Raw genomic sequence first — 11,413 nt, forward strand, 5'->3', positions numbered from 1 at the left:
TTAATAGCTTCAGGTAATTTTGAATATTTTGTTTGATATACTGTCAGAACTTCAGAGCTGGTAGGTAGTTTCTTGAAGGTTGGATGCAGTGTGAAATCCGCAACTTGATCAGCTTCGTACTCTGTTACATTAAAATCCATTTGCTCTATCTTGTTGGAGTTTGAATGGATCTCCTACTTTGGCATGATTTTGTAACATCATACACTGATCTTTTGGAAAATACTGTTTCATCGAATTGTGCTTTCTTTAGAATATTGACACGTTATTATGCAGTGTTTAAGATTTTCTTGTGACTATAACTGATCTCCTCAGAAAAAAATCTTGTTAAGTATTGGGAAGCTGTCAGGCTCACGGTGACGGATACAGATTTTTCAAAATTCTAATTGTCATTTGAAAGGTGAAATTTTGTCACCGGCAACAAATATTGTCAGTTGTTTTCCTTAAGCGACAGGCTTATTACTTCATTTGTTTCGGAGAAAATGTCTGCTGAATAACCATAGTCTGTCAGTCATTCTTTCAAGGCAAAATGGTGCTTCATGAAAGCGGCTAGTTCAGCACACAGCTTAAGTGACAGCCGTCACACTCAAGCATGCTACAGGAGCCGGTACCTCCCTTTTCATCACCTAAGATACTCAAAAGATGTGTACTCGAGGATAAAGGTGTAATAAAAAAAAAAAAGTTTTCCTGCTTAATCAAGGACACCATTGAGTGAAACAGGTCCCCCCCGCCCCCGCCCTTTCTCTGCGTGTGGCATGAAGAGAACAGTAGCAGCTGATTAGTTTGTTGTCTGTCTGGATGCACACCGAGGGGTCTTCACTATTACCCACTATTTGTTTTGCACGGTCCATGCAAGTGTCAACATGTTGAAAAAATAATAGGTGTTAGTATTGTTAAGGACGTAGTTCTGATTTCATAGACCTCCTTGAAAGGTCCATTTTAGTCTTTTACGAAGTCTTCGGTGACTACAGATTTGTGTTAAATCATTTTACCACACCTGAGATGTCACGTCACGTTGGCCGGATAAAGATAGGACTTTTTTTTTTTTTTTAATGACCATTAAATGGATGGGAGCGTTACGAAGTTTTTTTGTTAAGGTTTTTCACTTAGCTGAACATTCAAGTAGAGTTGAGTGAAGTTGTCATGGAAGTGTTAAAAAAAAAAAAAAAAAAGCAAGCACTCGTAATTTGTCTCCTGTTTCTTGCCCAATTATGAGGCTTGGTAATTATAATACTGACTTAAGAGACTTACTGCTTGAGCTTTTGGTTTTAAATGTGTTTAGTTAAAAGTAACTGCAACGCTGAATTCTCCTTAAGTCCTTAGGTCGGTTTTATTTTGGGGACGTGTGGGATTCAGTTGAGTTTTGATGTCTTTTCACAGTGCTTGTCAGGCTCTCTCCCAACCACATAAGTAGATCCTTGGTCTTCATAAGAAACTGTAGCAAAATTTAAAACTCAGATGAAGTTTCCATATAATGAGTCAGTCTTCCTATGTGAAAATGATGGTGCTTGCCATGTCCCCTGAGGTGTTCCTTCCCCCCCACCCCCACCCCCACCCCAAGCTAGGCTTCAGAATGGCTTTTAATGACCAGGGAAATGGTCATCAGTTGGGGAGACAGGTTACTATAATATTAGCCCAACATTTGAGCTGGGAATTAGAGCCTCACTAATTCATATTCTAAACTAAACTACCTGAAATACTTGATGGAGGAAGACTGTATAAATAAGTATGCTGACGTTATGAACAAAGTTAGTTTTTAGACAACAAATTGGTCATCAGAAAACTGTGTGTGTGTGTGTGTTTTCTGGATGCGTGAAAGTATGCAGTCAGACCAGTGCGTCCACATGTTACTGGAGTTAAACTTCAGTTATTGAAATTAACTGGAACTTGGCCATTGAATTTCTTTTACTTGCCAAATCATAGATTGCATTTTTCAATGATTTCAAATTCATATTTCCTCTTCCAAATTGCCTTTATTTGTATTTTGGAACTAATCGGATTTAACTAATAATAAGGGAAAGCATTTGATGAAGATTTTAGAGCACATTTTGTTTTGGGTGGCTAAATAGTAGTAAGTAAAAACTAGCATATTGTGGTTTGTTTCACATGTTAATACAATGCTCAAAGTGCAGAAACTCCATTGTATTTGTAATACAAAAGCTAAAAGTCATCACAACTAGAATTTAAGGTACTTCAAAGCAATTTGAAGAGTTACTTGCTTTTGCAAATAAACTCTTATGGGCATTATAACAATTTGTTTTGCATTGTATTTTTGTGTTCAGTTGCTTTAAGGTTTTGTTTTTTGCTTTTTTGTTTTCCTATTCAACTTTGGCAATTTTCTGTAAGCCCTAATGAGAACGCTAAGCAAGTGTTTATTTGTGTGCATTGTGTGTTACGTTGTGGTCTAGAAGTAAACCAGCTAGCTACTAATACAGAATAAGTTGCTTTTCAGGCTGCGACTACATCCCTGCTGTTCTCACTTGCTGTTTTTCTTGACTGTGGTCTCTTCTCCCCTGCCCCTTATTTTGTTTTAGTTTTATTCTGCCTGTCAAATACTTCTGTTAACTAGCTACATCATTTCCTGCTCAAATGGTAGCTATGCTCCTCTAATTCAGGAGTGAAGGGTACATGATCTTGGGATTAGGAGGTTAGTAATTCTTTTATCTCTTATATCCACAACTCTAGCAGCACAAAAAGGAACTGTAGCTTTCAAGTATGGGTGGAATCGGGCGCCTGGGTGGCTCAGTGGGTTAAGTGTCTGACTTTGGTTCAGGTCTTGATCTCGCAGCTTATAGGTTCAAACCCCACGTTGGGCTCTGTACTGACAGCTCAGAGCCTGGAGCCTGCTTCGGTTTCTGTGTCTCCCTCTCTCTCTGCCCCTCCCCCACTCATGCTCTGTCTTTCTCTCAAAAATAAATGAACATCAAATATGGGTGGAATCAAAGTTTTGGGATTTTCCCCCCTTGACTAATAACACTAGTCTATAATGGCAATAGTAACTTCTTTAGTAATTAAATTTGTACAACAAATGCATTTTTCTTAAAACATCTACCTCTAATGAAAATACTTGGGCATGTATTTGAGTGAAGAGGACCAGTACAATCTAAGGGCAGAGAGGAGACAGAATCCGAAGCAGGCTCCAGGCTCTGAGCTGTCAGCAGAGAGCACGATGCGGGGCTTGAGCTGGTGAACCACGGCGAGATCATGACCTGAGCTGAAGTCGGACACTTAACCAACTGAGCCACCCAGGTGCCCCAATAGTTAACATTTTAAAATGATTTATACTCAACAATAAAGTAATAGCCTTAAGAATGTTCATGTAGTTCAAATTCCCTAAAATGTTAGAATGACAAGGGTGCCATTTTTCAACCTCCAGAGCAGTTCTGCTTTTTTCTGTGGTACTTGTTGGGATTCCATAGGAGATTTGATTTGACTAAAGGTTCTTGGACTTTGAAAAGCTTAAAGGTCACCAGGGTCAGAGTGTATATATATATGACTTGGCAAATGAAAGTAGACCTACGCTCTTTTACAAGGAAGGAAACTCAGAAGTGTGTGGGCTGAACTGTGAATGAGGATTACAGGTTTTGATTTGTGATCTACCCAAGTATTCAGATTTACATATTTAGGAGGTGGGGAAGGGGAATGGAGTTGTGCCAGAGGCCAAATATCACCCACCACGAGGGGTCAACCATCTCATTACCCCTTCCCCCCCCCCACATCCACCCACCATGTTGGGGTAAGTTTTGATTTGGGCCAGGGGTTGGGGAGTGGTATTACAGGGAGGAAAGGGTGTTATTTCCAACCTCAGGTTTGAATTTATTTGCTCATATTATTACCTCTACATCCCCTCTTCTATAAAACAAGCTAATGGTTGAGAAATAAATTGGTATTCTTTTGTGTGACTACCCCACAGTGTAGTCCCCATTTCATCATCAAGGGATATTTAGACTATTTGTAACTCTCCACTAAAAAAAGTGATGCAGTGGGCATCCTGGCATGTGTCCCTTTGAGCACATGTACTAGTGTTTTTCTAGTATTTGCCTAGAGATAAAATTACTAGGTTATTAAGTAGTCATGTCTTCAAGTTAATAATGCAAATGCATTCTACTAAAGGTGTATACTAGTCTCCATTTCCACTAGAAATGTACAAAAATTCTTTTTCTCTGTCCATCTCCATTCTCAGTTAATGCTGGTATTGCCAGACTTTAAATTTACCAGTTAGGTGAACATGAAATAGTATGTCTTCATTTGCATATCTGGTTACATGTGAGGGGAACATCTCTGTATGTGTGGCCGTTTGAGTTTCATCTGAAATGATTGCTCATGTCCTTTGCTCATTTTTCTTTTTGGTTTGCCATTTTCTCGTTTGTAGTTTTTTTATATAGCCTGGATACTAACCTTTGCTTGTAAGTGCTACAAAACCTAGTATCTCTCTCTCAATATGCACACACACACAGACATATATACACACATATACACATATGTGCACACACGCACTTTGTGTATGGGGTCTTTTGTTATTTATCAGTCTTTTATGGTTTGTACTATTGTCTTTCTTGTTCAAGAAATCATTACCATCCCAGGTTCACATATTCTCTTTGCTTCCAGTAGTTGTAAAGTCTTCATCCTATCTCCCAAGCCCATATATTTAGGATTTTAATCCATCTTGAGTTTACTATTTTATATAGCATGAAGTCAGGAATCTAATTTTCGGCAGGCCACTAGCTAATTGCGTCAACACCAGGCTAGCCCTGTCTCATACCAGTTTCCTACATACATGATGCACTTCTTATTTCTAAATTCTGTTCTGTTGTCTTTTGGTGCAACCCTGTCAGATACCACGTTTTCATTACTGTGGCCTCATAAATGCTGATACCTGGCAGGTACGCATTGCCACCTTCTTACATAAACATAGTTCCCTTTAATAAAACTACAATTGAATAATCCACACTCTACTTCTTAGCAGCCTGCTTCCGTTTTGGCATCTAGTACTGAAGAATTTTCACCCTGCTTATGAGAGTTCCTTTGTGTGTTCCTGTTGCACATTTACATGTTAAACTAGCCCAGAGGTCATTCTGACCCCTTTCCTTCCCCTGTAAGGCTGGACCAGTAAAAGCCCTGCCGTGCTGTGTTGAAGCCTGAGGCAAATGGAAAATTCAGTGACCACGATTGTCTTTATTTAAAATTTGATGTTTTGTTCATCATGTTTTTCACATTAGTTTGGTTCTTTTAAATGTCACGAGTGTATTTCTCTCAGTTCCTGAGTTTTTTGGCCCCAATTTAAGTGCGTCACTTGATTCACCTTCGGCTCGGCCGATAGGTATGTGAACTTGTGGGCCGTTGAAGTGACTGTCTCTAGACGATTTTCCTGATTTAAGGCAGATGTTGCCAAGGAGGAATAACTCAACCTCCTCACAAGTACCCTTTGGCATAAACCAGTTTGTCCTGGGGTTTTTAGTGAAATCCTGGGAAGGCTGGGCAGAGAATCCTCTGCTCCAGCAGCTAGTTGCTCTTGGCTTATCTTCCTTAGGCAGTGAACCCTCTTTTAATACTCTAAAAATGTGATGCTGAGAGAAATGGCAGGTTTTAAAAGGACGTCGTTTAAGTAACAGCATTAATCTCCAAAATTTATTCCAAAATGCACTATTTTAATACCTTTGAGACCGAGAAGCATCTTAGGTCAGTGGCATCTTACAGTAGCCATCTGCTAGGCATCTGTCCTGGCACAGTTGCTCTGACTTGGTAATAGCAATTCATATTTCAGACCCACGGTGGGGCTTTGCATATGGTTGGGACTACACGTGTTAACTCCAATGCTGTTTAAAACGTCTTAAAGATGATTACGTATGATTTAACATAGAAGCAAAGTTATTGTGTAAGCAAAACAAATGACAATGTAAGGTTTGTAAAAAGTCTGTCTTAAAAACCTATTATGGGACACCTGTCTGGCTCAGTCAGTGGAGCGTGCAACTGTTGATCTCGGGGTCATGAGTTCAAGCCCCACGTTGGGCATAGAGCTTACTGGGGAATAAAACCCTATGACAATAAGTATAAAGTAATCCTAAGTGTTCTTACAGCACCATTTTGTCGTTTAATTTTTTTCTTAATTATGCATTAAAAGAGTGGCACAGAAAATAACGAAATCTTGAAATTTGATATATAATTTATAGGTAAATAATATGTATAAAACATGCATGGGGATGATACACATTAATTTAGGACAGTGTTTATTTGGAAGCATTGGGAAGTGTGAGATCTTTATTTCCACCCCCAGCCCCCCAAAGACCTATCAAAATGTTAACGTTTGTTAAATCTGGGCAGTTCGATAAGGATATCATAATTCTTTTCTGCAATTTTCTGTATATTTGAATTTTTTATAAAATTTTGAAATAAAAAATAAAATACAGAAACTAAGTGAATTTAGTTGTCCTGGATTGCCTTTTGGGGAGAGGGCACCAATTTATAATCCCAACAGGACACAAAAATGCCTGTGTCTTTTGCTTTCTCTCAACTGTTGCGCGTTGCCAAACCGGTGGGTAAGATACTGTAATTTGTGATATTTTCTTGACTTAATTTTCAATTATATTTGATTACTACTGAGATTGAACATTTTTTCCTCATTTTGGCTGATTTTTATATCTTTTAATAAAGCCTTTTTCATTTGCATATTTTCTGCTGATTTATTGATTTGTGAGATCTCTATATATTTAGGAAATCAACCATTCTCTTAAATATGCCACAAATTACTATTTTATTATCATTTGTCTTTTTAAATAAGGATATTGGAGGGATGGAACTAAGAACAAAACACATCTACCAATACGGAAAAGACCTAATTCCTCAAAAACTACTAAGTCAATACCATGGGGTTTTTTTCCCCCCAAAATCTTATGTCATGATACTTTATTTCTGTGCTTTTTGTTACACAGTAAATTTTCGTTTCTATGCCGGTTCTTCCTACAGGCAGAAGAATGAAGTCTTTCTGCAATGATTGGAGAGGCACTAGAGAGCTAAGAGGCTCTGATCTGAATAGTATTGGATAGCTATCTTTGGTCAAAAATAGTAAAGATTATCCTTTTATCCGCCATATGCCATTTGAAGTAAAATATAATGGGGTTTATTTTTTGTTGTACTTTAAAAAAAAATTGAAGTAAAATGTACAGACAGTAAACTGCAAAGATCTGAGGTGTTTCATTTGATGAGTTTTGAGAAGAATCCCTTGGTTATTTATATTCAAAAGTTTTAGAATTTGGGGCGCCTGGGTGGCTCAGTCAGAAGAGCACGCAACTCTTGGTCTCGGGGTCTTGAGTTCGAGCCCCACGTTGGATTAGAGATTACTTAAATAAATAAAGTTCAAAAGTTTTAGAATGTTATCATTTTCTTTAACAGTTTGAACCTTCAGTTGTATACATAGACAATCTTTTCACATTCTGAGTAAGTAAATATTTACATATATTTTCTTTTATGACTTTGCTCTTTTTATTATAAATACATAATGCTAGTTGAACGAACTTTGGGGTAATACTACATGGCGAAAACCTAATGTGATATTTTCCATTTTCCCCTCACACCAGCTAATACATAAGCCAGTCTTTTCTCATTTATTTGAAAATGCCCTTATACTATATATTCTTGTATAAGCTTGTATTTTTATGGGCATCCCATTTCAGTGTTTTGTATTATGTATCAATATGTCATCTTAAGTGCCATAGTTTATTATACATTTTATTATCTGGTAGGGAAGGTGCTTCCTTATTACCCTGCTTTAACAAAAATTGAATGTATGTTTCTCCATTTGAACTTTCGAATAATTTGGCCAAGTTTTCTCTACTAAATAAAAATCCCATGAATATTGAGTTGTCATATGCTTAGATTAATGGGTGGGGGAGGGTCATTGATATCTTTAGCAGAGAGGAGCTCCATTCCGGGAAAATGCTACATCTTTCTATGTATATGAGTGTTTTTATGCCTCCCCCCACTCCCCACTGAAGTCTTACAGTTTTATTCATATTTTTTACCCATTTCTTAAGTAAATTCCTTGTTATTTTATGTTTCTTACTGCTGTTATGAATGAGACATTCCCCCTTCATATATTTTTAATTCGTACCTTCTTTGTAGACAATGTACTTAACCATTTAACAACAAAATCATTTCAGTTTCTATCATTTCCACCAGATGGCAGTCTCGGGCATGTCCATCTGTAAACCCAACAAGGCTCTGGTGACAAGAAAGGCAGTGGCTGGCAGACCTTCCAAGCCCCTAAAAGTACAAGGACATGAAGGTTTTTGTTTTTTTTTTTAACCCGAAAGAAAAATGAACTCAACATTGTGTAATTGCATTATTTATACTTCTATTAACCTGTAATCTTACAGCCCATTAATGGAGGCAAAGAAAAACTGTCATTGCACCCTTCTAAATCTCTGTCCATGTGATAAACACCTGTGGCTTTGGGGCAGGATTTTGGTTTTATTCCAAGGATTCTCATGGCTAGAGGCAGTCTTGAATCTGTCATTATTGTTTCCCTTCTCCTAAAAGTGCCATTTAAATGAGAAGTTCCTGGGTCTCTTAATGTTCATGTAAGAACATCTTTCTTTGATTCTGGTATTTGTGATGCCCCAGACCTCTTCTGAAATGAGGTTCAGTGTTTATAGTTAATATAAAGGGAAGTAAGTTTTTAACTGGCTTGTTTTACATGAATACAAAACTTAACCCCTTAGATTAGATACTTTATAAACTAATTAGATGATGTCAAAGATGTGTTTAAAAATATACGAGGTAGTGGATACCTTGGTCGCACAAGAAACCAGCTCAGGTATTTTCTTGTAAATACTTTTTCCAGTGGCCAAAAATTTTTACTTTTGGAAAACACATCACCTAAGTAAGCTCCCCTCTGGTGCCTTTTATTACAGTTCCATTTAACTTACTTTTAGATAATCAGAGAGTAGTAAATGACTGTAACTGCACAGTAACTATGTACATTCCCTTTCTGAGAGATTGTATTTCCACCCTGAGATGAAAGGTGCAAGAAAGTTTGGTAAGAAAAAAGGAACCCCAGTTTGATCCTTGAGCACAAAGGCTGCCAAGTTTAATTCTTGCTTTTCCAAAGAACTGGTCTAAATATTCCAGGAAGTAATATGGCAAAAATTTGGAAAGACAGTAGATAATTTCTTTTAGGGAAAGCCATGGAAAAGTTCCTTTCATGTTTTGATCTCTGGGTAATCTCATGATGTAGTATGTAGAATAGCAGATTTCTTTAGTGCATTGCATGGGTTTATTCAAGTTTTGCATAATCTCAGAAGAATGGTGAAAGCGGTTTATGGCAGTCTCAGATATGTAGTAATTTCTAGAGCACGTTTGTAGTGTACTAAGATATATCTTTAAGACAAAATCGGAATTGATTAGAATTAGGTTCATACCATACCACACATTTCCAGGTAGCTGGAGGTAACCTCAATTATATAAATAAAACCATAAGTTAAATGTACCTGGAAGATTGGCTGTGTAAAAGGAATTCCTTTCTAATGACCCATGTTTGTATTGTATGTATGGTTTTTTTAGGGCTTTTTGCTTTTTCAGGGTGGACCATGCATGAAGATAGCAGGTAAGACAGAGTAGCCCCTATTACAGTATAAATGTGTACTATCCGATACTAGTGAAGTTTCTTTCACCAAGAAAAATTTATACAATGCTGATTGCTTTAACACTAGCAGAGGGGGGAGTGGACAAAATAAATTACATTTTCTAGACTGATTTCCCATCAAACAGCAACACACACGTTTCACTTGTATCTCAGTAAAACAAGGAGGGAAACACACACACACACACACACACACACACTTGTCCATTTGAGATAAAAAGTGGCCAAGAAAGCAAATTCTGAATGATTTGTAGTTTTATAGACTCAAAAGTTACAACATAGTAGTTCTGAAGGATTGTCATTTGTGTGTTCTTGAAAAACAGAGTAACAGATTTTGTACCTGGTCAGATCTTTAAGTGTACATTTATAGGATCTCAAAGTTGGAAAAACCATTTAGCAGTCTCTGGCCTGACCCTCCAGGACCAGAATCTATTTTGTCTTGGGCTCTAGGGGGCTCACTGGTCCCTTGTTTCTTCCCTTCATTTGTCTTATTAGCTCTTGAGACCAAACGTTTAACAGCAGCTACTATGATGACTCCTAGCATCTACTCTGTTCTGCCCCAGGTCACTCATCAGATGGCACGGCTTCAATTGTCTTTACCGTCTAAGACCCTTTCCTGCAACTACTCTGGTTTTCTACGTCTTTCTGAAAGTACCCAACCCAGAGCTGAACATTCATAAGTAACAGAGCTCTCCTGCCCTTTGTGCTAGTTAATACTCTTCATCCGTGTAGCACCCAGAGGTTGGACTAGCTTTGCTGACACCCACACAGTACTGTGTGAGTCTTCAGAAGTTAATGATTTTTACTGCCGTTAAGCGTTTTTTCCCCTATCCCACACTTGTACGGTTGGTGTTTTGTTTAATCTGTGTTCATTCTTAGTAAGTTTTCTTGTGTTAGATTCATTAACCTTTTGAGAATTTTTTGGGTTCGTGTAAGATCTATTAGCTATCTTTTCCTTTCCGATCACTCCTAAGTTTCATATGTAAACCTTGTATATTGAATGAAACAAGTCTGAGTCTAACGGCCTCTCACAGGCCTTAGAAACTTCTTTTCGGTAGGATCTAAGTTAAACAATGTATTAACCAACCTGTTAGGTAAGGATGTCACGATTTACTGATCAGCCCATATCTCTCCCAAGTTATAAAGGATATTGTGGGATCTTACGTTCCTTGTGGACGTCCTGCATTTCCCAAAACGTTAGTCAAGTAACTGCCCCCCAACAGTTTGTGAGGTCACACCTGTCGATTCATAGTGAATGATGTTCTTTTTCCTGAAGAATTAGAAAACACTAGAAGGATCTAGTCTGGGACCTTTCCTGGGATCGGTATCAAGTTGCCATCATTTTTCACCTTTCCCCCAGATTGGAATGACCTTTACCCTTTCTGGTATTGTGGCTGCTACCCTACTCCACACTTCTCTGTAACTTAAACAATGGGCCACCCAGAAATATTCTTAGGTTTTCAGTATCATTTTCTTGTTTTCCATCAGCATAAAATAGGAAATAAAGTTCTTGTTGGCCCTCTCTTTTGTGTGTAACTCTGCTACTTCAAGTTTTTACTTTGACTCCTTTCCTGTACATACATGCAAATTTCTGGTGTTGGTTTTGCTTATGGTGTTTTTTTTAACATCATTTATGCATTTTCTGAAATTCTGAACGTGTTAATATTTCTTTCTGTGAACACCGGTGGTTTCTTGTTTTTATTTTGTTGTTACCGCACTCTTTTTAGGTACATGTCCATTTTCATCCTGTATGTATGTCTTAAAAAAATACTTTAAAAA

General features: G+C 37.7%; 1 protein-coding gene across 1 annotated transcript in view; it reads left to right on the forward strand.

The window, feature by feature from the left end:
• Positions 1-8,241, forward strand: part of PPM1B (protein phosphatase, Mg2+/Mn2+ dependent 1B) — a 91,696-nt gene extending 83,455 nt beyond the window's left edge. Inside the window, exons 6-7 of the mRNA XM_019466427.2 lie at positions 7,387-7,431; positions 8,173-8,241. Coding sequence (XP_019321972.1) covers positions 7,387-7,431 — 45 coding nt within the window. The 3' untranslated portion in view covers positions 8,173-8,241. The remainder of the gene's footprint in view (positions 1-7,386; positions 7,432-8,172) is intronic.
• Positions 8,242-11,413: the final 3,172 nt, after the last annotated feature.

Source organism: Panthera pardus, unplaced genomic scaffold, assembly GCF_024362965.1.
Source record: "Panthera pardus isolate Hobbes unplaced genomic scaffold, ASM2436296v1 HiC_scaffold_25, whole genome shotgun sequence".
NCBI lineage: Eukaryota > Metazoa > Chordata > Mammalia > Carnivora > Felidae > Panthera > Panthera pardus.